This window comes from Pleurodeles waltl, chromosome 4_1 (assembly GCF_031143425.1).
Source record: "Pleurodeles waltl isolate 20211129_DDA chromosome 4_1, aPleWal1.hap1.20221129, whole genome shotgun sequence".
In the NCBI taxonomy this organism is placed as follows: Eukaryota; Metazoa; Chordata; class Amphibia; order Caudata; family Salamandridae; genus Pleurodeles; species Pleurodeles waltl.
The window spans coordinates 532,974,431-533,002,421 of NC_090442.1; the positions used below are offsets into that span (position 1 = coordinate 532,974,431).

Here is a 27,991-nt window from a genome sequence, read left to right on the forward strand (position 1 = left end):
TAGATACATGCCTTGGGACTAAGTTACTAGGGCCTATTCCCCGAAATTGCAGATGATGAGCCTTTGTAGGTCCCGGAAGGATCTCTTGGGCTCAGAACCAACTGCATGCCAAGGACACTTTTGTTAAAATGCAGGAGATCTACTGAGAACATGATTCCTCCGAACTTCCAAATAGGTAAGAAAAAACACTCTTTGTTGGACCGGGACCTCGCTACAGGGTCACCCCCAAACATTTAGACTGCACCTCCCCTGTTTTGCTAAATTTGTTTTTGTTGGGTTTAGGAGTGTCTCGCTCTCCCCTAAAACATGGTAAAATTGTCCTACACCTCATTGGCACATTTCATTTACTACTACTTGTATCCAGGGCCTGTAAATTAACTGCTACTAGTGGGCATGCAGCACTGATTATGCCACCCACTAAAGTAGCCTTTTAAAACCTGCCTCTGGCCTGCAACTGCAGCCTGTAGTGCATTTTTATACTGCCATTCCGACCTGGCAAAATATACCTTTTGCCAAGCCTAAATCTTGCTTTTTTAATACTTACATATCACCCCTAAGGTAGATCTTAAAAGCTCTTACGGCATGGTCATGGTATTTAAAAAGTAAGATATTAAGTTTTACATGTTCTGGTAGTGAAAAGCTGTTAAAGTTGGTTTTCACTACTATAAGGCGTATCTATCTCATTGGCACCGGAAGGAGCAGTTTCATCAGAGTGCGCGTCCTTGGATTCTGGTGTCATGTAGGCATTGGATGAGAAACGAGTGGGAGACTCTGTCAAATGCTGCAGAGAGGTCCAGAGGGATGAGGGCTGCCGTGTCTCCTCTGTCCAGAGTCATGTGGATGTCATCGCTGGCTGCGATGAGGGCACTTTCCATGCTGTGGATGGGTCTAAAACCAAACTGAGTGGTGTTGAGTCGTTGGTTGTCATCGAGTTATTTCGGGAGGAGTCTGTTGATAATTTTTTGTAAGACCGTGGCCGGAATGGTAGCTCGGAGATTGGTCTGTAGTTGGCGAGCGTTGAAAGGTCTGCTAAATTGTTCTTCAGTAATGGGAGAACAAACGTGTGTTTCCAAGCAGCTGGAAGGTCGTAGAAGAGGTGGAGGCCTTCAGAATGGGAGTGAATATGGGATTCTCAAATTAATTTGAGTAAAGAGCTTGAATGTTGCTTCATTGCAGTTTCGGTGTGTTTTATGATACTACCTAAATGTAAATAACAGGGCAACTGTTGCCTGCAGCCAACGGTGTGCTTTCTGTTAAAAGGTGCACTAACCAGCAAGAATGCTTACCACATAAACAGAACAAAATCAACTGTTGGGTAGGTTAATTCCCCGGCTGGAGCACATACAGAGAGAGCCTATTTCTCAGTAGCAGATTTGTTCAAACCTTTTTGGTCTGAGCACCACTAAGGAAAATGTTGTTGAGATCAGGTCCCCTTCCAAAACTTTATGGCAAGGATCGGAGAGAGGGGGTGGGGCTTATGAGATCATTTCAAATGTACCTTTTCTATTGCTCATAATCTATATTAAATGTAAAACAGTGAGTGCATAAAAAAAAAACAGAAACTAGCCAAAGACACTGGTTTTAAAACTGGGATGATGTGGACCCTCTATACTTCTGGAAACCACTGCAACTACACCAGATGATAGCATTGGCTCTGAGGTGCAGGCTGTCTCCTGTGACCCTTTCACATTTCTCCCACCATGCCTGGTCATCACTACAAATTTGAAACCGGATCGCTGTCCCTTTCAGAAAACAATTAGCTCCCTCACTTTGCCCCACTTCCTCCTTCCATGCAGCAATGGTGCCCTGGGCCCTAATGTTAGCATGGAAAGTAAGCCCCCACAGCACCTTTTGTAAAGTAAACTAGTCACAACTGTGACATAGTGGGCACCTTGCACTCCTGACCTAAAGTGCCACTGCACCTGCTTCACTAATTATAGCTACTACCTAAATGGGTTTGCTTTGTCCTTTGTTAATACATATGCCCCTCTCTTGCCCCACATGCTCCATACCATCTATATGAGTACAAGTTAAGGTGTCTCCTCAATTTCAATGTTCCCTTCCTTTGTGTTATTGCTCTGAGGCCCAAGGCAACACTGTCACAGGTAGAGAGCACAGGGTCCTAACGCCAGTAAGAAAGGATGGTAACACATCAATAATTGGGATTTACTTGGCCCCTCACACCATCTGGTCTGGTGCCACTGTTACTTCAGCATCAATGATATCTATAGCCCTGCCCCCTCTGTTCAATCCAATGGCCCATCACTCCGAAGCCTCAGGTCCAAAGCAGGATGTCTGCCCCTTTGGGTATATAAAAAAATAAAAAGAGTATAAGGGTTACAGGCCCTACATATTGATCCTGTTGCTTGGGCCCTGTTCTTTGCATAGCAAGGGTGACCAGGACTCTAATACTAGCAAGGACAATGGGTCCCATTTATTTGTTTGGTAGCAAAAAAACCATAATGGTGGTGTGGTGCAGTGCCCCCCTCACGCTCCTGGTCCAAGTGCCACTGCACCTGCTACACTAATGGTAATATTGGCCAACTGAAGAAAAAAAATCAATATCCCAAAATTCACTTCCTTAAATTAGCATCTGGACGATAAATTGATGGAGTCACTTAAAGCGTCATGGTGACAAAGATGTATTCTTTTTGAGAAGTAATGTAAGGGGGTTATCTTGGCTGAGTTCTGCAAAGCATTGTTTTAACAGACACTTATAAAACTCTTTGCTGTAGGTGCAGTCTGATTACCTACTGCTGAAATATATACTTTGAACGCAATTGTTTTATGTTAAACACTAAATCATTTTGCAACAGTCCATCACATACTGTGTACCAGTTTTAAAATAAGGCCTTATATATTCAAATTGCTTTCTATCACAGGCTGGGACCTTGTAGCACTATAAATACACAAGTCACTATTCCTCTCCGTATCTCCCAGGGTTCAATTCTATGACTCTCTGATCAAACGCACAGACGTCTGCAGTGATTGCATTAACCAAACAATGTTTCACAGCGTAAAAGAGTGGATTTCCTACTGATTAGTTTAACTTGATTTTTTTTTCTATTGAGGTGTGTTATTTTTATATGTAGTCATCTGAAAGTGAAATACCAAAATAGTTACAGAATATTTTGTTGCTTTTAGCCATGTCTTTGGCCCTGCCACCACACTCAAAGATCCCCACCACCACAACACTCAGGATCATAGTTCCCATGTTTATATAGGCACTGTGACCATTGTAAATGAAGACAGCCTGGAACCACGACAAATTAATAAGCAAATTCACATACTGTGCTCAATAGCAGTTTTAGGTAGGAGGGAATGATGTTTAACACAGCAGTGAAAAAGTGTAAACGGTATTTGTTTTTATACAACAATTTTCTGGACCTGTCTGAATTGGAGGAACACAAAATAAATATTTTATTATGAACACAGTGAGTCATGGTCCTTTAAATCTTGTACTGCGTTCATAAAAAAAGGTACAGTGCGTTGAACCAACTAAATGAGTGAGGTAGCAAAGTGGGTTAGCACCGAAGTGCCACTGAGTGCCACACCGAACTGTAAGTTCATGGAATTAGTTGTTTTACATGGTGCTAACATGCACCCAGCTGGCTGTATTTGAGACAATCCATATGTCAGTAGGTGAGAACGAAATCATGTGAAGAGATAGTAGAAAGTTTTTGGAGAAAGACACTGTTTCACCAGGCACAGGTTGCATGCAGTGCTGCCTTCTGTTTGAGTTGTTTACAAATAAAAAGGATAACCCAATATTCCCCACAGAACTGGTTAATCTAAATTGTAAAGCACACAATGTTCATGGAGGAATCATTTGCATACAAATATTTCAGCAATGTTAAATACTACTAATATTGTAATTAACCATAGATCAAATTCCATAAATGAATACATCTTCAAACAGCGTGTAATTTGTTTCTGGGAAAATAAAGATTTTGTATATATTCACTAATAATATATCCATCAATATAGCAAAGCAACAAAGAGTTTTTTGTGTTTTTATACAAATGCACTGATAAACCCTCCAGTCCACAATCCCTTTACATCCAAGGGACAGAAGGCGAGCACCAATCCTCCTGACTCTCCAACCAGAAAAGGTTTGAGTCCTATATGTAGTCTTTTAAACAATCAGAATTCACTCCAAAGGGACTCCGGCAGCTCATGCAAAGAATTGCATCATGGAGAGTATAAGGACAATGTTTCGGTCTCCCAAGGTTCAAAGCGTCCATTAGGCCATCCTCAGAACAATGTGTCAAAGTGGATTAAATTACAATAATTGTTGCTTTCAATATCAACTTCGTAGAACAGTACTGCTTAATCCTTTTCATCCAGCACATTCAACTCTAGTCAGTTACTCCAGTATAAAGAAAAGAGAATGTAGTTTCACCACAGATAAGTAAACTCCCACCGGGTTCGAATCAATCATAAAGCCTGCTTGAGAGCACAGCTGCCACATCCCTTTGAATGAGACTAACAAGAAATGCACATATACTCGCATGGTTGATCTCTTTGGTGTCATTTGCAGGTGTAAATTCCAGATGACCAGTCACGCCAAATTTCCCAGGGTGATTTTGTGTCTCACTGAGGCATGAATATTCCATATTCACCCTCATAAGAGCAATGGGGGTAGAATTTGACCTCTGCTGCACTACCATATTATTTTCTGTATTCAGGTATGCATTAGAGTGACAAGGAGTTTATCCGTCACAGTGTGGTTTCTCACTGAGTTTCCTCATGGGCACTTTTTTTTAAACTCGGGTCAGTGTCTGAGATGAGCAGCAAGGGTGCACGGATTGCTCTCTGGGCATGGTTGTCACTGCTTCACTTACCTTCAAAACTGGCTTGCAATATGCTCCACATAATGGAGCTTGCTGATGAGACGCAACTCTCAGTAAACCATTAATATTGTGGGTAAACTATTTGAAATGGCATGTGGGTCATGGCATTTCCTCATATCTTAAACGAAGTACAGGTTCCCCCACCTGTCCTTTCTACTTCATGCTACAAGTAGGCACCCACCAGTGGCTTGTCACATTGTTCAGAGTGTCGTTTGCTGTGCTAGGCTTGTCACAAGGACACATATACTCACATTCTGGGGCTTGGTCTGTGGCTGCCGCCAGCTTAAGATCAGGCTTACATACGAGGTGAAAGCGTATGAATGAGAATGGCCTTCTGAACACCACATGTACAATGGGAACGCATCCGAAAATGGGCCGTCTTGGAAAAGAGGCCTTAAAAAGTGGCTATCACGTGCTTCTTTTACTTTGGTACATTTAAATGTATCTATGCGTCACAATCATGACAATTTCGGTCATTTTGTTTTTGGCATGTATTCAATTTATAAAGGGAAATGGTGAAGAGCTTGGTAAGGTCTCTGACACCATGAAAGTCTAATGCTCTAGTGTTGCAGTCATCCTGGTCTTATAGCACTGCTTAATCATGAATGGTTTTGAAAAATGTCTCTTAAAAGTACAATCTATAGTCACCTTACCACACTTCCTTTCACCCTCTCTTAAGGGAGTAGGAGACATTACATTTCTGAGAGGCACACGGATAACCTTGGTGAGAGCCAAACTAGGGCTTTTGCTTGGCTTTAGGAACCAAAGAAAGAGCCAAGCCATCAAAAGATGGAAAATGGACCAAAATATGTCATGAAAACACATGACAAAGACTTTAAAATGAAAGAAAAATGTAGTTTTCAACAACCTCTTAGTGATTCATTTAAGTACATATGAATTTATAACTGAATTGAGAAGCATTCAATGAAAACCATTTTTTGGAAAATGATACATTGAAAAATACCACCCTGTCCTGATGACGTATCCACACTGTTAGACTTTTCATCCTTGGCGTGGTCTACCTTAAGTTTTTGCCTCTGTTTCCCAGGTGTGCTGGACTCTGATTTTGCTGTTTTTTTTTTTTTTTACTCTGGGCACTTTACCACTACTAACCAGTGCTAAAGTGCAAGTGCTCCTTTACAAAATGTGTATGTAATTGGCTTATCCATGATTGGCACATTTGATTTATTAGTAAGTCCCTAGTAAAGTGCACTAGAGGTGCCAGGGCCTGTAAATCAAATGCTACTAGTGGGCCCGCAGCACTGGTTGTGCCACCCACATAAGTAGCTCTGTAATCATACCCCAGATCTGCCATTGCAGTGTCGGTGTGTGCAGTTTTAACTGTAAATTTGACTTGGCAAGTGTACCCACTTTCCAGGCCTAAACCTTCCCTTTTCTTACATGTAAGGCACCCCTAAGGTAGGCCCAAGGTAGCCCCAAGGGCAGGGTGCAGTGTATGGTTAAGGTAGGACATGTAGTAGTGTGTTTTATATGTCCTAACAGTGAAATATTACTAAATTCGTTTTTCACTTTTGCAAGGCCTGTCCCTCTCATAGTTTAACATGGGGGCTACCTTTAAATATGATTAAAGTGTAGTTCTTGCTTATACCATTTCTGTGACTCTGCCCGTTTGTGGATTCCCTGTCTGGGTCAGTTTGACAGTTGGGCTGGTTGCACCTCACACTAGACAGTGACACAAAGGGAGCGGGGGTGTAGTCTGCATTTCCTGATGAGCAATCTGTGCTAGGAGGGAGGGGAGGAGTGGTCACTTACACCTGAAAGGGCTGTGCCTATCCCCACACAATGCAGTCTCCAACCCCCTGGTGAGTGTCTGGGGCCTGGCCTGGGCAAGGCAGGATTTCACATTCAAGAGAGACTTTTCTTTGAAGTCGGCCTACTTCAAAGGAGAAATTGGGTATAAGAAGGGCACCCAGAACCACAGACTTTAGAACACTTCTGGAAACCAAGAGGGACCTCTGCCTGGAGAAGAGCTGAAGAGCTGAGGAAGAAGAGTTGCCCTGCCTGTGACTGTGCTTTGTGGAGCTATCCTGCAGTTGCTGCTTCTGCCAGAGTAAGAGGGCAAAGACTGGACTTTGTGTGCCTCCCATCTTGTGAAGATCTCCAAGGGCTTGATTTAGAGCTAGCCTCCTGTTGTTTGAAGTCTCAGGGACAGCAAAGACTTTTCTCTCTGCCAGCACCTGGAGTCTCTGGAGAGACTCCTACTCTGCCCTGTGTTGCCCATCCAGTTCCTGAGAGTGCTGACTGGATTGATGCATCGCTCTCCTGCGGACAGAAGAAACAACGCGCCCGACCCAACGAAAGGAGAAACGACGCAAGATCCCGCTCATGAGTGGAATCTATGCATCGTAATCCCTTTTTGACGCACACTCGCCTGTGCAAGGTTATTTTTAATGCACCCAAGGTACACTTTCACGCTAACAGTGTTAGTGTGTGTTTAAAACTACATGAAGACTCTTTTTTCCTCTTAATTGATAACTTGACTTGTGTAATGTGTATTTTTGTCATTTTGGTCTTGTTTTGTTTAGATAAATATTCTCTATTTTTCTAAACCAGTGTTGTGTCATTTTGTAGTGTTTTCATTAAGTTACTGTTTGTATTGGTACAAATACTTTAAACCTAGCACTCTGAAGTTAAACCTACTGCTCGTGTCAAGCTACCAGGGGTTAGCTGAGGGTGATTCTCTTTTACCCTGACTAGAGTGAGGGTCTTAGCTTGGACAGCGGGTAACCTGACTGCCAACCAAAGACCAAATTTCTAACACACACATTACCAAAAATGTTGTGCTTAGTATTTATATAGCCTAAATTATTAATAATTGAAAAGCAAGATTATTTTATTATTATCTTATGCATTCTCCTGCAATTCCACAAATCTCTCTTGCCATACTCGCTGCCAGAATGCAGAAATTGCACACCAGACAAATCCACACTGTGTCACCTTTATTTTCAACTAACAAACCAGGTATCTAATCGTTACATCCTTGGCTTCGAAGGGGTTAATAAACTAATGAACAACAGACTCCATAAACCACAACAAATTTAGAACAATTCCACAGAGGGTGAAATCTGCACTCAAAGCTGAAAGGTATGCTTCATGACAACTGCAATGCCCCAACCTTCCAAAAAATTAACACTCATACGTAAACCTCAGGATGCACAAATCACCTGACCGCAGTACAAATAAGCCATATCAATGGCTCAACATGACAAATTCTCATTTCTTTCTAATACACTTTTCATGAATCCGTGTAGGTGCTACAACTGTCTAAAAAGTAAACTGTCTTGTGAGGTATAGCTGCCCAACTGTATAAAAAGAATGGATGGATTTTCTGCCATGGAGTCAAAGCAACAGCATAACATATGACGAGCCTCAAACACAGCACCCACACCCTCTGCTTATAGATAAAGGTGAATGGTAAGGTCAAGGCCCAGGGGGCTGTAGGGAGTCCCAAGGAGTGATTGTGAACCAAAGAGAACCAAATAGACCAACGACCATAAGGAGCCCTGACGTGCTGAGTCTACAGAAGCGGCTCAGGTGCCCATGCGCAGTCAGTGCAGCGTCCTCTTTTTCTTGCCCCTGTGGTGTGGTAAGTGCAGTCCAGAACAGCTCTCCCCAAATGCAGGTCAGGTGGTGCCATCCTCCCTTGTCATGTAGGATGATGAGGAGGGGAGTTTCGTTGCAGTGGGGGGGAGAGGTAGGGTGACTAGTTGAGCTTGGTGAACTCGGTTGGGCTAGCAGTTATTTGGTTTGTCCCAGTTGTGGGAGGTGCACCATCGCAGAGTGGGGGCGGGGGATCAAGGTTCTGCCACTACTGGCTGCCTGGTGGCCTGGGTGCGGCTTGTGGGCAGGAGTCAGTTTGCATAGGAGAGAGTACATTTAAGGAGGAAGAGGTGGAAGCGGCTTAGGACTCCCTCGATCGGTCTAGTTCATGAGTGCAGTTATAGCCTATACTTTAGTAGCCCAAGCACTTGGCTCTTTCATCAGGGATCCTGAGTTAAAGTAAAGATGGCAGCCCAAAAACTGAGTTCAGGTCATACACTTACCTTCCCCAACCGTGCCAAAAGACTAAAGCCAATCCGTTGAGGAATTTAGGTATTTTTACAGGCGGGGGTAAAATACCAGCTTTTTTCAAAGGCTGTCTGATAAAGCTGCTGCAATAGAATCTGTACAGTCAATACCATTGAGGAAGTGGAAACGGGAAGTCATCCGCACTTAAGATCTGGTGGCACGTGGGTGGGGGGCAGTTGGATGTTTCAGTGGCAGTCTCCAATTTACTGAACATACTGACTTAAGTGTCACCTTTGGTTGGATCTGGCCTGCGTTTTTCAGGGGAGTGGTCCTCACCATGCTTAATGTCAGCAAAAGATATCGAGGTATTGCCTGTCCCCCCCCGTCTCTCAGCCTTCACTATGCTTGGACTATACCCTAACTGAGATTTTGCTGTTTAGATCAGCATCCCACATCTAGTCTGACAATCTAGGAGCAGGGTAATATTTCTGCCACATCAGACAAAATGTTGAACCCACCAGTGAACATTTCAGCAGATTATGTATGTTGCTCTACATAGCTGAAGAGTATCGAATTAATTTTGGGATCCATCCTGCCTTTATTGGAAAAGAACATAGACAGTCCCTATCATATGTAAGCTATTCTATCCTTGATACTGAAGGCATTGCCAGTATCCTTATGTAGGGAAAAGACGAAGCTCAATGTAAAGAGTTTGGCAACTAGTACAGCTGATAAAAGTACCCAGACAGGGGATCCTAGGGCTCCTTTGTTTAAGGAAAACGTACATGATCTATCCTAAGTTACCTCAAAGCTCTTTTTAGAGGCCATACCTAATAGACCAGTGTTTTCGGGACCTATCCAGGCCTCAGGTGAAAGAGGTGAGGTCTTTCCTAATTTTAATAAAGTCAACAGAATTATGTTGTCAGTTACTATCCAAGACCTAGTCCAGCAGCCAGGTAAGGGAACATCTCAGAAAAAAATAAAATCTAACAAAAAATCCATATAAAAGGAAAAAAGAAAAGTTAGAACAATAACGAAGAGAAGGCCAAGAAATGTTAAATTACTGGCTGATGCTACCACACAGGAGAATCTATTACTGTCACATACCAACAAGACTGAATCTGCATAAGTTCCAAAAGATCCACCGCCTCCGAATGCCCCAGATCTGACATCTTTGGATGCACTGGCATCTCTTTACATGACAGCAAATCCATCTGAGCCTGAGGGGGACAGTTACAAGGGTGTTCCTAGAACCTGGGCAGGTCAAATATGTGGGCCTTTTGGATCCCTGGGTTAGAGGGAGCCCCATCCGTGGAAGTAGGGGGGAAATCTGGTTAACAGGAGGATGTATGGTGGGAGCTAAAAACTACAGCCATTTCTCATGATGTTGCTGTTTGGGCTCTCCAATTTGTGGATATCATTGCTGACTCTGAGGCAGATGGGACGATCAATAGATCACGTCTATTATCTTTTCTTCAATTGATCCCACAAACTGATCACATGCTTGAGCTTACTTCTACTGTAAGGTAGCGGTGGAAGAAATGTGAAATTATTGGATGATCGTAGGCAGTCACTTTCGATGTCTATGCTACTTCAATATACTTCTGCCAAACCATTCTTTGTCTGCAACGAGTCGGGGCCTCTGGCCCGAATATTATTCTTCCTTATCCAACTCTGTGCCTCCACCTGTGGCCGCATAAGGTCGTTCGGGATCAGGGCTGGATCAGCTACTTGTGGTGAAGACAGACAAGGGTAGACAAATGTTTTCTAGCCAAATGAAGCCGGCTGAGAAGATCGAATTAAAATGGAATCGGATCGCTGGGGCAATAAATTAAAAAGGGAGTCCTTAAAACCCCTTTTCCATAGATCCTGATGATTTGGGAGTTAATTTTATGTCCTGGAACATAGTTGGTCTGGAAAGGAACTTGGCAGCGCTCCAGTCCGGTATTAAGAACAATAAAGTAGTGATTGCTGCCCTGCAAGAAACCATGGAAACAGACAAATGGGTGCTGCTGGATTATGTTGTTTTTAGCCTTAAGAGAGTGAAGGGTCATTTTGGGCAACAGGTAGGGAGTCTTGCAGTTCTGGTAGCTATGTAGTATGATATAGTGGTGTCTGCTATTATTATGGATTTTGCAAATTTTCAGGTATTATCATTGTCGGGTATACCCTCAATCATGACATTGAGGGGGGTGAAAGGGGGGGTCCTGACTAGATATTAATTAACACATACCGCCCTCTGAAACTTGGGAAAGCGAAACAATTCAAGGAGCTGGCACTTCTTTTAGATAAGATCCAACTGGATTTTTCCCAGGTGCTCAATCTTTTGATGGGCGATTTAAATGAAAAAGGCCCTTAGGGGCAAAGAGGGAAAGTTACTCAAACAGTATATTATCTTTAGGGGTTTGGGGAGCAGGAGAGGGGAGGGGGGCAGGTAGGCAATTGGGGATCCTTCTTGATGAATTTAACATGACAATAATTAATGATAGGTGTCGGGGGAATCAGCCGGCTTAGTCAACGTTTGAGGGTAACGTCCCAGACTGATTATGCAAATATCTCCTTAGAGCACATTGGGATGGTGATGGACCTATAGGTAGGGGCTCTTGATGGTAGTTGACCACAAGTCTATCATCCTCTCATTGTCTAGGTCGGCTACGCTAAGGCATCAGTGGCCTAATAGTTTGCACCTGTACTCTAAGAATGACTGTAGAATAGTGTGGTATAATGTCATATTATAAATAGCATGAATGAGTTGCTAAAGGAGCAAGCCAGCTCACCCCTACACCCCCCAGTTCAAAACGTTGAAAAATTAATCTCCTGTATAAGGGCAATGGCAGGCGCAAGGTTGAAGAAAAGTGGGGTCAGTAAGGACCCTTTGGGTTTTGAAAAATCACAGACCAAAGGAACGCCTAATAAGAAAATACGAGAGGCATTTATGGGTGTCCAAAAGGATAGTCAGGTTAGACAGCATAGTAAAGACTTTAGGAAAGTCATGCAGCAAATCAAGTAGAGGGAAAGACAAGGGTTATCTTCTTCCTGCCCACCGGCCACCTAAAGAGTGTTTGGAGGATTTTATATGCTACTCTTGGGCTAAACAAACATATGGCAGCAAGCTTAATTCCTAAAGAAATCTGAGCTAGCTATATCGCAGATCTGTATAAATCCAAGATGATAGGGTAAGGGTTGCGGGCACATGGTTGTCAAGTCTGAATGATGGGGGGGGGAGGGGGAGAGATAGTATTCCCCTGGTTACACTGTTTGAAGAAACAATTGATGGGCATAACTTGCCTAAAACCTGGAAAGGTAGCATTAGGGTGCCCCTGTTTAAAAAAAGGAGGGATAGAGCCTTGCCCTCTAATTATGGCATGTTTACAATCTTGGATATCTGAAGTAAAATCTATGCAAGGCATTTGCTGGGCATATTAGAAGATTTGGTGTGCTCAGCTAGAATTCTTCCTTTAACCCAAATGGGCTTTAGGAAAGGGTATTCGACTATGGATGGTTGTGTGATATTAAAGCTGTTGGCGGAAGATTACGTCTTTAAAAGAAAACAGCCACTATATGTGCTATGTATAGACGTATCTACTGCGTTTGACACCAAACAGATCTCGTTAATGGGAAAAGATGGCCACATGGAAGTGCCCAAGGGGTCTCTTGAAGTTGATAGTCAAGCTACACGAGGGCTCATACACTAAAGTGGAACTGGAAGGTAATGGGCCTCGTCTAAAAAGACCAGTAACCCTAATGGGTTGAGGCAAGGTTATATTTTGGATCTGCTGATGTTTTCAATCTATATAGAAAATGCCATGGAAGCCCTAAATCAGATCAGGTGTTTTAATCCTAAATTATCAATGGAGCATATTTCTGTGACGTTTTATACAGATGATATGATATTATTAGATCTAATGCCAGTCGGCTTGAAAAGGCAACTAGATGCTTTTTCACATTATTGCACAGGAAGCAACTGAAAAATATGGCCAAACCTAAAATCATGTTTTTTTTCAAAAGGTAAGAGGTGCCCCCCGGGGTTCAGGTGGTGGCTGGAGAGTACGCAGCTGGAGGTTGTTACGTAATATAGATATTTAGCCTGTTATTCAGCCACAATCTGGACTCCAGGGCTGACTTTCATTGCAAAAATCTAGTGCCAAGTCAACTGCTGGTGCACTGAAGAGATTGGATGCTGCTCTGGGGCATAAGTCTGTTAAAGGGCTGAGAGAGGCGTATAATGCAAAAATAGTTATTGTTGTGAGGTTCTGCTAGAAAAACAGGTGAAGCACTGGCTCAGGGAGTAGTGCCTTTAGGCTAGAGCTGGGCCTGACTAACACCCTATTCAAGTATAGACAACAGATGCTTAACTGTTGGGCTGGGCTTTTAAAACCTGGGGAAGGATCCTTGGGGCATCTCATGAAATTGCATCTAAAAGAAAAGCACTTAGGTGAGTGGGTAAATAACATACAGGTCATTGAGTCTTCCCTTAATCTGCCTGCTGGGTATACCCCCTTAAATATGGCGGAGTTTCATCAGAAACAGGCACTAAAAGGCTTAAAAAAAGAGTGTTCGTGAAATAGCGACACTGGTGATGTTCACAGGAGAATTAATTTGCAGCATCTATGAGAGATTGATTACAGGGGCCTAATCCAGCTTTACCTGAAGGATATTAAGAGGAGATTTGTTAGGTGGTGGGCCTAGAAGGTTAGGTTAGGCCAAGTCCCCTCCTTTATTAGGTGGAGGGGAATCAGTCAGGTGGGGTTGGTTAGGGATACTTGTCCTTTTTGTAAGGTGGAAACCGTCACATTTGCATATTATTATTTTTTGTGGCTCCTTTGTCAAAATAAGACATAGGGGGTTATTCTAACTTTGGAGGAGTGTTAATCCGTCCCAAAAATGACGGTAAAGTGACGGATATACCACCAGCCGTATTACGAGTTCCATAGGATATAATGGACTCGTAATACGGCTGGTGGTAAATCCGTCACTTTTCCGTCACTTTTGGGACGGATTAACACCTCCTCCAAAGTTAGAATAACCCCCATAGTCTGCTATTAAAGGTTTTTAGAATGTTGCACGTACGCCGTATTAGAGACTTGGGGCCATATGTACTAAAGCATTTTCACATAGACACAGAATGGGCAAAACCCTTTGATACATCTGGCCCTTGGTGTGGACGATCCTGCAATAAAATAATATGTTGGTATACTGATCTATGGCTAAATTATTATCTGTGGTATCTGAAAAGCTAGCTATTATGCCCTGGTTTACATGATCATGCCATTTGCTTTTTGCACAATACTGCGATCATGGGCACATAAGTACTGGCTTAGGTTGTCAACTTTTAAAGTTATGAAGGGAATTTTTTTTTTAAATGAATATATGCACACTTTGTTTTTATAAGCCTAAGGTTTACAATTGTCAGATGTGTTGATATAATAAATAGCTGCTATCTTTTGGGTTCTGGGGGGATGGGTTATAACGATGTCATTGATACTGGGGGGTTGTGTGTGTGTGCTTGTGTATTTTTTTTATAAAATGTGAAAGCACAAAATATTTAAAAAAAGGAAAAAGTGTAACTCCTCACCTTTACAGCCACTCCTCTTGTTTCTGGAAACTCTAGAAGATGACAGCTTAGTTCTTCCACCCTGTTGATGCACACCCTGCGATCACAAGCTCTTCGAAGAGCCTGAACTAAACCGCGAGTCCGGTTATCTACACTCACTCGTGCAATAATCTGAAACAAAGAGGCAAAAAACGTAAAATGACTGCTCTGACGTTCACATCTGTATTTTCGTAACAATGCCTAGGTATCCACTAAATGATAATGGCTAATTAACATCCTGAAGTAAAACAACAGCAAAAAGGAATCTGAGCTGCTGTACCGAACAAGCTGATCTTACTTTTCTTGATTAGGAGAACTTTGTCCAAAAACAAACACTTGCAGATTAATTTATGCAAACCGAAACTATGTTTAGTGCTACAGTAGTGCCAAAATCAATTTAAAATGCAAGTACAATAGGCACAATGATCACAAGTTGGCCTTTAGTTAATCGGCGAAGAAAACTTTAAAAAGTGATCTCAACATAGCAAGCACTTACCTTTTCACGCTGAAGAGAAAGGCGCTTTGCTTTATCCTCTGAAGTTTTACTTTCTTTTTGGTGATCATTTTCTCCCTTACTCACAACTTCGCTGCTTTCTTTGTTCCTTTCTTCTAAGGAGCTTTTTGCTTCAGATCTGATCTTTGGAACCAGACCACCCAAGTAGCTGTCCACGAAGGCCTGCACACTGTCAGAAGAGTGTGAAAGAAAATGAGAAATGGTCTTTTTAGTCATTGCTGTATGGTCAGAAGTTCCTGCATCTTTAGTTGCCAAATCCTGACCAACAGTTACAGTGGAAGAATCCGAGTTCTGCTCATTTTGACTATGCCCTGTGCTACCTTCTAATGCATTGTTTAACTTTCCATCATCCCCTTTTGGCAAAAGAAGAGGAGCTTTCTGCTCTTCTGCCATTGCAATTCCAGCTCCAAAATAGTAGTTAATATGGGTGGCTACAAAATTGTAGGTCTCTCCAAAGTTGGTAGTAAAATAGCTAACATGAAAGAGATTATCCTTTCCACTTGGGTTGTCTTTCGGAATTTCTAGACTAGGGCCATGAGTGCCTTTCAAAAACAGTTCTTGTTTCCCATTTGTTTCAGTGGCTGTTTTTGAGGCCAGTGACTTCTTTGGTTCCTCTGGTGTTGCAGTGCTTGCTACTACTGGATCTAGGACGTTCTCCTGGTTCACAAGAAACGTAGTAGGTGCTTTCTCCACTGTGCCAGATTTAGTCTTTGCTCGGACAATGCGGGCGATGAGCTCATTGTGGGTGCCACTAACAGCCTTCGAGACAGAGTCTAAAGTGCTTTTTATGCGTGACATATGACTACTCAATTTTGGTATTCCCTTTGAGGAAGTGCTGAGTTTAGCAGATTTACAGTACAAACTTATTTTGTGCTGTATGTAAGTGTACTTGTTCAAACAGGAGTTTCTGGTCCATTTATACGGAGATTTGCTGGTATGGAAACGTCGAAGTGATGGGGTGTGCTTTACACAGGAACAAATATTGAAATGGCAAAGGAAATTCAGTGGACTGCCGACCTTCCTCCTCCAAAGATTTCTGCTATTACTCAAGAAGTATAAGTATGTATCCAATATGAAATTAACTGACATCACTTGCAGATGTATGGATTTTCTGATACAGATTATTATCTTGCGGCAGGCCCAACTCTTAGTCCTATATAAAGTTAAAAGAAACATTAAAAAACATCATTATTATACAAATACAATAAATCTTGAAACAGCAAAAAGCAACTGAACTTCAGAACATTGCCTAAATTAGCTCTCTTAAAGTACAACTTACAAAGAAGTGAGAAGATCAACATTTCTGTAAGAAATTTGATTACTGGTTTAAGGTGATGAGAACCCACTTCATATAACAGCCACAAGCCTTGTCGAGGTGAACCAAAAAGTCACTAAAGAAAGCTATGCTTAACCCTCTAGTAGCTTGGCACAAACGCAGTCAGGCTTAACTTAGAGTTACTCTGTAAAGTATTTGTGCAGAACACAAATAGTAATAAAGTGAAAACACAGTATAAAAACATCACAAAGCTATTTAAAAAAAAGAGTACATTTTAACAAATGAAATTACACCAAACAACAAAAATCCAATTAGTAGAAGCTGTGTGAGTTTTTTAAAATTTTTAGGTAAAAATAGCACCAATCGGCAGGAAGCATCCACTGAGTGTCCCTGGTCTCGACCAGGACAAAGTCAAAGGTTTAAGCCGACTGAGCTGGAGCAGGGGCCGGACAGGTTCGGCCCACTGGAAGTTTTACTTTCTGACTTCTATGTGAGGACTGTACAGCACAACTATGAAACTCTGCATCACTCCATGTTGGATCAAATAAAGCCTTCAGCAAGGAGCTACGTGGTGTGGCTCTGTGTTGGTTCCAGTGCGGCTTCCAGTTGGGACCTGAGCAGCTCATTCTGTTAAGCTGGAGAAGTACACTCTGGCTTCAGCCAAGAGTCCAGGACCTGGAGGGGACTCCTTGGGGTCAGGACATACTTCCACAGAGGCCAGCAAAGGTAACTAGGTCAGGTTCAGTTGGGTCTGGTCTGCGGGGAAGCAGAAAAGGCCTCTGGAACCTGCTGTATCCCTATAGTTGATCCAGGAGGTCGGGCATCTGACCCTCAGAGTCACTTATGTGGTTCTGGGGTCAGGGAAAGCAGGTCCAATCCTCAAACAGCATAGCAGACTTGCTTTGGAGTCTTCAGAGATCCAGGAGTGTTCTGATTTTAGGTTATGAGTATGCCACTTTTAAGCCCAATGCCAGCCTGTGGGTGGGGAAGCCCCACTGTCTCACTCTAAAACTGATTCTGGTCATTTCTGTCCTTTTTTCTGGGTTTGCCTCCAGCGTGGCTAGTGAATAAAGGCAAAAGGCAGGCAGACCCAAGACTGAGCTGTATCTGACAGTGACAGGGTAGGCTTCTTGAAGTCAGGAAGGGCTAGGTACAGACCTCAAGCTACCTTTTGAACTGCTGTCAACATCTGGGCAGTGTGCGCTCTACGGGCGACTGGAATGCAAAAACCCAGCACGTATGAGATGACGTAATTCATGCATTATGTTGATATGCTGTTGTTTAACCTTTTGCATTGCAGAGTTTAATCCTGAAGACTTATATTTAACGTGCTTGTAAATACTGTTCATTTGCAATGTATTTCTGCAGGCTTTCAGAATGTGTCAGGGTGTGGTCCCTTTCCAGGGCCTTCTAGAAGCTTTCCCTGCAGCATGCCTGGGTGTGGTTGTGAGCTGGTCCAAGATTCTATAGGAGCCAGCCCAGCTCCACCTGCTCACTATTCAGAGGTCCCGGTGCAGAGCAGCAGCAACTTCCTGAGCTCCTGTTCCGGTGGCCTACTTTGATCTTCCAGGCCTCGCCCTTTCACTTGGCTGAGTGATTCTTGATCAGGGCGGTAAGACGGAGGTCAGGCTGGGCCCATGACTCCGTTATCAATGAGGCTCGAGTTCTTGGGCCTAATCTTTGCATGATAAGTCATTGGACTCTAGTGCGTGTGAATGTGCGCTTGGGCGTTTCATGGCATTTACATGTGCATATTCGAATCGGCAAGACGTGCGATTCTTTTCTCGTGCTTAATGCATGTTATTCATTGTGCGCTACCATTTCTTGGCAATTACATGGTGGCATTCAGATCGGCAAGACGCGCGATTCGCTTTTCGTGTTTTAACCCTTGATATTCATTGTGTGCTACCATTTCTTGGCAGTTACATGGTGGCATTCGAATCGGCAAGACGCGCGATTCGCTTTCCGTGTTTAACCCCTGGTATTCATTGTGCGCAACCATTTTCTGACATTTACCAGGTTGCATTCGAATCGGCAAGACGAGCAATTCTTTACTTGTGTACAAATCAAGTTATTCATTGTGCGCAACCATTTTCTGACATTTACCAGGTTGCATTCGAATCGGCAAGATGCGCGATTCTTTACTTGTGTACAAATCAAGATATTCATTGTGCTCAACCATTTTCTGACATTTACAAGGTTGCATTCGAAATCGGCAAGACGCGCGATTCTTTACTCGTGTACAAATCAAGATATTCATTGTGCGCAACTATTTTATGGCATTTACAAAGTTGCCTTCAAATCGGTAAGACGCGCGATTTGTTTCCTGTGCTTAATTCATGTTATTCATTGTGCGCAAGTATTTCATGACATTTACAAAACTCTTGTGGAAATCCGCGATGTGCGCAATTTATGTTCTGGTATTCTAAAAATCTAATGTGCTAGAATTCTGGATATTATATTCTATGTGCATGTAGGGTCTCTAGTACAATTCCTATTATTTTACAAGGAATGTTTGGAGAGTCTTATCGTCATGTAATGAGGCTGTGTTTGTTTTTGGACATTATTCAGGAAGGTTCTAGTATCCCTAGAACAGTATGTTTTCAATTCATGAAAATTCCATATGAAACATTGGACTAACCATTTTTTATTCATTTCCAGGTACCTAGATTTAGTAAGGTCTACTCAGAGTCTAGTTCTAGACCATTTCATGTTTGCTTAGTTTTAGGTATTATTTCGTGTTCCGAGTATCACTGAACTCTAGACTCAACAGAGTGTTTTTTTCCATGTTTCAAGTATCACTGAACTCTAGACTCAACAGAGTGTTTATTTCATGTTTCAAATATCACTGAACTTTAGGTTCAACAGAATATTAATTTATGTTCCGAGTGTCATAGAACTCTGGACTCAATAGAGTATTATTTCATGTTCCAAGTATCATTGAACCCTAGATCCAACAGAGAGATTTTATGAGTCTAAATGGGGTTTTGAATCTGATGTTGTGGTGTTTTAACTTTCGCTTCCTGCAGGTCTCCTTCCCAGCTGTTCCCTTCCTAATCCCCTCTTCCCCTCTAGAACTCTCTTAGCCTCTGTTATTCTTCTATCAGAGTCTTGGAGCTGTTCAGTGGTGGACGTGTTGGGAACGTGCACAGACCCGAGGATCTGGTGACTCTGACAACTGCAATCAGGGCAGAGGCACAGTCCTCCCAAGCCAGCCTGTCAGGAAGACCCTCACCCTGTCCACACCCACAGCCATTGTCTACTGTCTGGGAGGAATACACATCACACCACAGAAGAGTCATTCAAGACTTTTAAAAAATCAACTCACCCACTCATTATGGTAAGCTGTTTTTAAGGATGACTAGCCTGTTCTGGCAAGAGAGCTTGAGCTGGCAAAGAGCAGGTGTTCTGTTCTTTCAGAAAGCGAATGAGCAATAAAGATGTCTTTAAAGCTTGTTTTTACCTTGTCACGTTTGCTGTGTGTTCAAGGGCAAAGGTCAAATGTCAGCTTTTGTCTTCTTACAAATGGATGCTTATTTTATCCTGGAGATTGGTGTTTACTGTTCTTTCTCTGACTGTAAAGTTAGAGGATTTTGTACAGTGAACTGTGACAATCATGCTTGACTACGGGGATGGGAAATGAAAGGATGTCAGTTTTTTTCTCACACACAACATTAAAATAGCCTATAATTGAAATGTACAAATATTTCAACATATATATCAGCAGTTAGGAAATTATGTTTCTTGAAGTGTTCTCAAGTTTGATGGGAACAAAGATGATAATAAAGTTGAAACAAATCAGAACACTTTACTTAGTGACACGCAAATAATAAATATTTACTATAAACAGATTTCCACGCATTACGGCTTGTACCCTATATAGTTTTAGCAGTAAAACTTAATGTCAGTGGGAAAGTTTGTGGTGATTTCAATTAAAAATGTGCTGTTTTTAAAAGACAATGTACCATCACACCTTGCTTTAGTGATATATTTGTTAAAAGTGAGAGTTTTTAAATATGAACTGAGAAACATCTTGTCCTTGCCATAATAACAATGGTATTGTGGACCAAAACATTAGTCAAGGGTCATGTGTACCTGTATGTGGGCTAGGTTACTATTTACATGAAGCAAAGGTTTAATTCATAAAAATAAAACAAAATAGTTTTTTGCACAACATATATGCTGAAGTCACGTATTTGAAGGTGCTCTCATATGTGATAATGAGGAAAAAGGAGACTTGTGAAATACTTGCCTAGGATCACACAATACCAGACCAGTTTTTGGGTAAACTGCATTACGGTTAAGATGAGTAAATTATTCAAGTCATTACACCCTGGAGGTCTGGTAACGTTTTTATGATTTTTTTGAGTCCTGCTATTAAAAGTCAGGTGACACTGGACACGGGGAGAAAGGCACATTTGGCTTAGGCAGGAAAATGCCAACTTTCTAAAGTTCCAATTGGACCAGTGCCAAGATTGATTTGCATATAGCTAGTTGGAGGGTTCAAACTGAGATGACTGGTGTACAAAACCTCTATGGATTGGGATGCGGCTCATCCATCACTTTTGTTTATATTTAGTGTGTCGCACTAAGTGGGAAAGGTATGCCCAGGCATGGGTCCAGTGTACACTTTGTCACTGAAACCAAGCTGAGCCCAGCTTATGAGCCCATAACTAGCTCTTGAGTTGCTTGTGTTCCACTTCGGGTAGGACCTGGCTTTGCAATTTGGGCTAGACTGTTCCAAATGAAACAGGGTCCAGACTGATTTGCATATTACTGGATCCAACATGAGGTGACATGGTGTGCAAAATAGCGATGGATTGGGATGCAGCCCGAGCAATTACCAGTGGCCAAGATTAATCCAAGCATTTCATCCATCACTTTTTTGTATACTTTAAGTTTCTAAATGAGGCATTTTCAAAATAGTAATTTAATATCGGACTTGAACATTAGGTTGGATATTAGATTACCATTACAGTGCGTCCCTGAATAATATTTCTACCTAGTCTCAAAATGAAGTTAAACATTAAAAGGAGGTATAAGGTAACCCAGTGTTTTTCTGTGGGAGTGCCAGCCTTGCCACAGTTGAGCTACTCAACTCTGGAGGTTTTTAAATGCCAGGACACGTAAAACTTAAGTGCACAAGTCCTACTTTTTAAATACCACACACATTCAGCGTCTACCCTACGGGTGACTTATAAATAATTTTTGGTGAAATTATTTTTCTTATTTCCATAACAATATATAAATACAACATCTGTAGTGCTCTAGCAAGTTTTACCAGGAGAATATTTATACAGATACAATATATCAACATATTCACACCCTCCATAACCTAAGTTGGAACATTTGGACAAGTGGCAAAGTAGAGTACAATGCAAACGGTCCTCATACAAGCTAAGGGATGTTGAAATGCTATTTGCAAGAGCCCCATATCTTGTTGTATTCACTTGGGTAGCCTCTGGATCTATACATCATATCCTCAACTATTGAGCAGTAGTCCATACCCCTCAGCCATTCCCGGAAAGTGGAAATGAGGGACATCTATGACCTCCAGTGCCTAGCTATGGATGTATCAGTATTAAGAAGGAGGTTTTTGGCCAGTCTAAAGGTTTAACAAAGGTCGCAGTGCACTCAGATTATACAATCTGAACAAACAAAGATATACAAATTACACCAATGGAAACAAACGTAGCGTGCAGTGCTAAAACAAGCCCTGTCTGACTCGTGACTACTATGAATAAGCTAAGACAGCAAAGTGTACTAGACTGAGCATGCACAGCCCATGCCCGAAGGCTACACGTAAAAAATGTTACACAAATGTTAAACAAGTCATCCAAATATAGCACAAGATTATAAAACATGACCCAATGCATTTCGGGTGAAAGCATCCTTCATCAGGGTTAACTGTAAATCACAAATAACCAGCCCAAATAAATACATAAACGGCATCACAGATTCAATAACAGATATGTATAAAATTAAAACCCCACTCGAATAAATCCCAGCCATTGAAATACATATGGGTTTACAGTACATGCATCCTTACTTAAAAACGGCAAACCTCCACAGAGGAATACAAAACAATGCATCATATCACACAGGTGTGAATGGTCCTATAAACGAGCCGGATTGAACACAAAAATTAAATAAAATGTACTAAGCGAATTTGCCACGTGAAATGTAAACAATAATCATGCCCCGCACCTTTGACATTTGCTCCCATTGACCCATAAGTGAAAAAATATGAATTCCTTAAATTCCTACATGCACCCCATAGAAACCTTCACCAATCAGTGTTGAAAACAAAAAACAACAAACTGTAATATTCCGTAGACAACAGAAGCCAGAATCTGGTCACAGTGCGCGGTCTCTGAGAATCAGGACAGAACATTAAAACAGAAAAGGAAAAAAACAGCCAGCATGTAGAAAACAGACTAGATAGCACCAATTACCTGCGAACCAGGAAAACGCCAAACTCTTGTGTGCAAACCCATCACCATCAAAGCAAGGATGTGCCTAACAAAGAATGCTCTGTATATAATGCGCGAAACAACAATGCAAGAGCACTCTCGTACATGAGTGCAGAAATTAACGACAGACTGTCCATCGCCTCTTGACTATCGTATGCCCTCCATTGAACGAGCCAGCTACCTTCTTAAAAGTAAAAGTCAAAAGCAAAATAAAATAAAGAGAAGAATGTGGTGTGCAGTGTATAAAAGCCTGGTGCCAACATGTTAATGCACCACTAAAACAGTGCTCATGCTAAGAAAATACCATGGGGGTTATTCTAACTTTGGAGGAGGTGTTAATCCGTCCCAAAAGTGACGGAAAAGTGACGGATTTACCACCAGCCGTATTACGAGTCCATTATATCCTATGGAACTCGTAATACGGCTGGTGGTATATCCGTCACTTTACTGTCACTTTTGAGACGGATTAACACTCCTCCAAAGTTAGAATAACCCCCTATGTGTCTTACAAGTTACGCGGTGCCCGCCTATGACTAAAATACCATAAATTAATCAAATGTTAAATAAATAAACAGAACACACAATCATGAGATCAGACTAATAACTTGCTTAGAGCCGCAAGTGCAATTACCAAATCATCATAATACAACTAAAAGTAAAAGGTGAAACTGAGTGTTGCAATATCGCAATCAATAAACATAAAAATAGAATCGTACTCAATGAGACACAGGAAACCATAAACAACAAAATATATGAAAATAACAAATTAAGTAAAAAGATAAACAGACAATACAACCCGACTTGGCCTGGTCCTATGTAATACTGAACAAGAATCAAATGTAATTGTGTGGAGGGACCACAAAATTGTCTAGTGTGATAATGGATTCTATGCAACTATGTGCAGAATGCTGTATGCAACATGACTAGTAGCTCTGTAGTCTATTGTTCACAAAATGCACACGATTTCCAATGTATCATTCAAACCTGTGGAAAAGAGACTGTTCAATCGTCTGATTCAATGTTATCGCTTCTGGGTGTTCAACTCTGGGTTTGTTTCAATAGTTTCCGGCACTGTAAAACGCAGCTGAGCAATATTATGCTGATGATCAATCCAATATGCTACACGAGATCAATACCTGTTCTTATTTCTGATCATACTCTGGTGCTCCATAATTCGTACCTTCATTTGCCTCTGTTTTTCCCACAATAAGTAAGACATAAGGGTATTTAATGGCATACAGCACTGACTGAGTGTTACAATCTGCCATATGCTTTAGTTGAATCACTTTTCCAGTTTGTGGATGACAGATGGTATTACCCCACTATCACGTTGCTACAATGTACGCAATGATGGCACTTCATCATGCCTTTGTACGATGTGTCTCACTCGTTTAGTAGATGATAGAATTTTTCTCAAATTACGTGCGCGTTCGTGTGCAAATAAAGGTTGGACTCGAAAGAGACATTCAAAATCGGGTTCTGTCTGAAGAAGTTCCCAACACCGGATGATAATCTATTTTATAGCAGTAGACTGAGTAGAAATTTTGGACACGAAAAACTCACGTAAAGAACTCTCCGATTTTTTATTTTGAGGTAAACTGGAACGATCCACAACAGACATGCATTGTAGGGCAGAATCCAATACCTGCTCGGGTTAACCACACTCTAAAAATTGCATTTTGAATGTTGAAAGAGGCTTTGAACAAGTTGCAGCATCCGATGTAATTCGTTTCACACATGTGAATTGTGAAAAAGGTAAATGTCGCTTCAATGACGAGGATGGAGACCGATGAACAGTAACAAATTATTCCGATCATTTGGTTTTTTGAACACTGTAGTAGAAATGCCAGATGGTGTAAGTTCAAGACAAACATCTAGGTAAGTGATACTACTTTTGTGGATGCAGAGAGTAAATTGTATCCTGGGACTCTTCTGATTGAGTTCAACATCTGTTGTTGGAGAAGCTCCCCAGTGCCTTTCCAAATAACTAATATATCGTCAATGTACCTTAGGTACATGATCAAGTGTGATTGCCATGTCTCAGAATTATAGATGAAACTAGCCTCACATTTTGCCATGAATATATTTGCTTAACTGGGAGCCCTGGAAAAAACCCATGGACGAACCATGTTTTTGTAAATAATAGGTGTCTTTTCACACAACATAGCTATGATATAAACAAAAATGCAGCAATTCTAGCAAGGAAACTCTGTTGGTGCGTAGCTTGCCTTGATTGACAAGTTCCCATTCCACAGCTTGAATACCTTTATTATATTGTATGGGGGTATATAACAAAGAGACATCAATGGCACAAAGCCACCAATCACCCTTGTCACGGAGTTGTAACATTGACAAATGCTTTAGAATATCAGTAGCATCTTGAACATAAGAGCAGCACTTTTGAACAAATGGTTGAAGAAACGTGTCTGGATATTTCCCAAGAGGCTCATGGATAGAGCCACAGCCAGACACAATCGGTTTAAATGGAGAGTTTTTGATACTCTTGTGAATTTTAAGAAGCATGTAGAGCCGTGGTCTTCTAGGTAAATCAGGTGATAAGAAATGCAGTATATTATGGTTAATTCACCCCTGATCAACAGCATTTTCTAGTATCTTCTCCAACATGTTGACAAATGCATTTATAGGATCGTATTCAAGTGGTATGTAAGTGTTACCATCTGAAACATGTGCTAACACACTGTCTTCATAAAAAGTGCGGTCCATGACCACTAGGGCACCTTCCTTGTCTGATGGTTGGCATACCAAATCCTCACTTTAAGCCAACGATAATATAGCAGCTCATTCCCGTGAAGACAAATTAGTAATGCAGAAATGTATTTTGGACAACTACACGTTCTTTGATTCAAAGCTCTATTTGTCAATATAGATCAGGCAGGAAATCCATTGGGGTTACACTGCATGAACGCATCGAACAGGAAAGCGATCAGTGGCTAATTTTCAGACTTTATAATAGAAAACATCATCCTACTAGGGGAGCCAGGTGCATGGACCTTTCTACTGGAGAAAAGTAGCTTGGAACAGAAAAACGAACTTCATATAAATTGTCTGGAATCTCTAGCATGCTCCTTCACATTCACATGCTTGACGAGGGAGCAGAAAATTGGTGTGTCCACCTAAACAGTGGCAATGGGTTCATGGCTCAATACATAAACGATTTAAGAAATAAAAAATTCTAAGTCCAAGCAGAATGAGTCAAGGACTTCTGACATTAAAGTCTAGAACACAAAGTGGGGGTCAACAGCATAATAACTCCGGGGCAAAACTAATATGGTTGCATACTGGAACTCTTTGTTGCTCAGAACGTTCAGCATTTAGATTTTGAGTTCTAAGATATTCTTGAAAGTGATGGAGATTTGGGGACCTTGTGAGTTCACGCCAATGGCTGGTGAGGAAATTAGATAGGCTAGAGGACACTAGTTATTGTTAGCTTGGATAGATACAGTTTAAAAAAAAGGAGAGGCTGTGGTCTATGACAAAAGGTCACAGCAGTTTGCAAAAATACATTAATAGAAAGTAAGGCAGACTGACAGGTGACTTAGAGTCGGCTACACTCAGACAGTAAAACATGCAGAGCATGGAGAGTGAGGACAAACATTTCTAGAAGAATGGAGTCAGAATACTTGCTACTTTGAAAGTCAAGGTCAATTTTTCCATGCAAAGTTCTAAGAACATAAAGCAATGAATTTTCTGAGAAAGTATGCATACTGGTGATGCAATACCACAGAAAAAGGTGACGTTATTTGCATGTGAGACAGCAAAATGTAATGAAGTGTTTGTATGGTGTTTACTGACCCCATGTTGGGCACCCAAGAATACACCCACTCGTCTGACACGCTACATATGCACATGTACAATAATGTAAAGAAATGCCTGTTCCACAACAAAAAGACTTGTCCAACGTACTAACTGGGGATATAGTGGAAATGATGGAAACATAATCCAATACATTACTGAATGAATGAGATATGGAGTTGTGTATTGCTATTAAGAAACAACACAAAGAGGTGCCTGGCCTGCATTTAAACATTACCACCTTCAAATGAGGGGGGATACGTTACTATCGACAACACCAAGGAAGGACTAAAGGGTTTATCTATATGTGACCTTCCTCAAATGCCATTCAGTCACGAAAACAAAGCACAGAATGCCAAGAAATACATTTTTCTAGCATCAATTACGTAAGGTAAAAAGGCTAGAGACAAATATTCATTATTTTTCATTACATGAAATAAAAAATAAATATGGTCTGCCACAAGCAACAGAAGATGTCTCCATTCTTGTAACGCTGCTCTGCCATTTTTGTCGTTATTTTGCATGTTTGAGAAATCTGCCTATATTCAAAATCACAAATGGCACCGCCGCAAGACTTGTGAAATTTCTCCCATCAAAGTGCTCATACAAAGAGCATGAGGCGACCTTTCAGTAGCTGTAGGGATATGTCAAGGCACATATTCCCGTGGAGAGAGTGACTGAATTATTATACTTAAACATCGCATTGAAAACAGCTGGCAAAATAGCAAGTAATACAAATAAGGCAGCATGCCTACGAAGTTTGTAGTTTGGAATATCCTGGAAGGAATATCGATTAGCGACAATATCATAACCAAAATATCAGAGATCAAAATATTAAGGAAGTGCACAGAGGGAGGTATCGAGTGACTCTTCTTAACTTCAAATCTACGTTTTTTGACGCTATGCACATCACAAGGTACACAGATGTTAAACTAGGGGTTAAAATCTACAAACGCTTACCTGTCAATGTTTTGGTCATCATATTGTGACCACTGAAAAATCTTAGTTGTGATTTTCGGGACATTTAAACGGTAACGTCGTGAATGAAAGAAGTCGTTCATTTGATGCTAAAACACAACAAGAATGCTCCGATGGGGAAGAAAGGCTACCCTCAAAGCATACTGGAGACAAGGCAATGCCGTGTTATAGAAATAAGGCGTAAAACATGTATTTGTGTTGAGCAGGGGTACATACCAAACTAAGAGGTCAAGGTAGACAGAATGCAAAATCCAGTAACACTTTGTTAACACACACCGCATAAGCTGAAGGTAAACACCGATCCGCCCAAATAAATATAGCGCCACAAACATCTCTCATAGATTCCGCCTTACCATGAAAAGGCAGACCTTGATGAATCACTCTGTAAATAGGACAAACCATTACATATACAAATCTATCCTTCAGGCAAAAATGGACACTCCGCACAGCTGGGAGGTAGTG

General features: G+C 41.4%; 1 protein-coding gene across 2 annotated transcripts in view; it reads right to left on the minus strand.

Annotated features, from left to right (window-relative positions):
- PNPLA8 (patatin like phospholipase domain containing 8) overlaps positions 1-27,991 on the minus strand; it is a 281,202-nt gene that overhangs the window by 195,745 nt on the left and 57,466 nt on the right. For both annotated transcript variants that reach the window (XM_069228884.1, XM_069228885.1), the window contains 2 exons: positions 14,972-16,142; positions 14,458-14,607 (listed from right to left, as the gene is read on the minus strand). In XM_069228884.1, coding sequence (XP_069084985.1) covers positions 14,458-14,607; positions 14,972-16,078 — 1,257 coding nt within the window. In that variant the 5' untranslated portion in view covers positions 16,079-16,142. The remainder of the gene's footprint in view (positions 1-14,457; positions 14,608-14,971; positions 16,143-27,991) is intronic.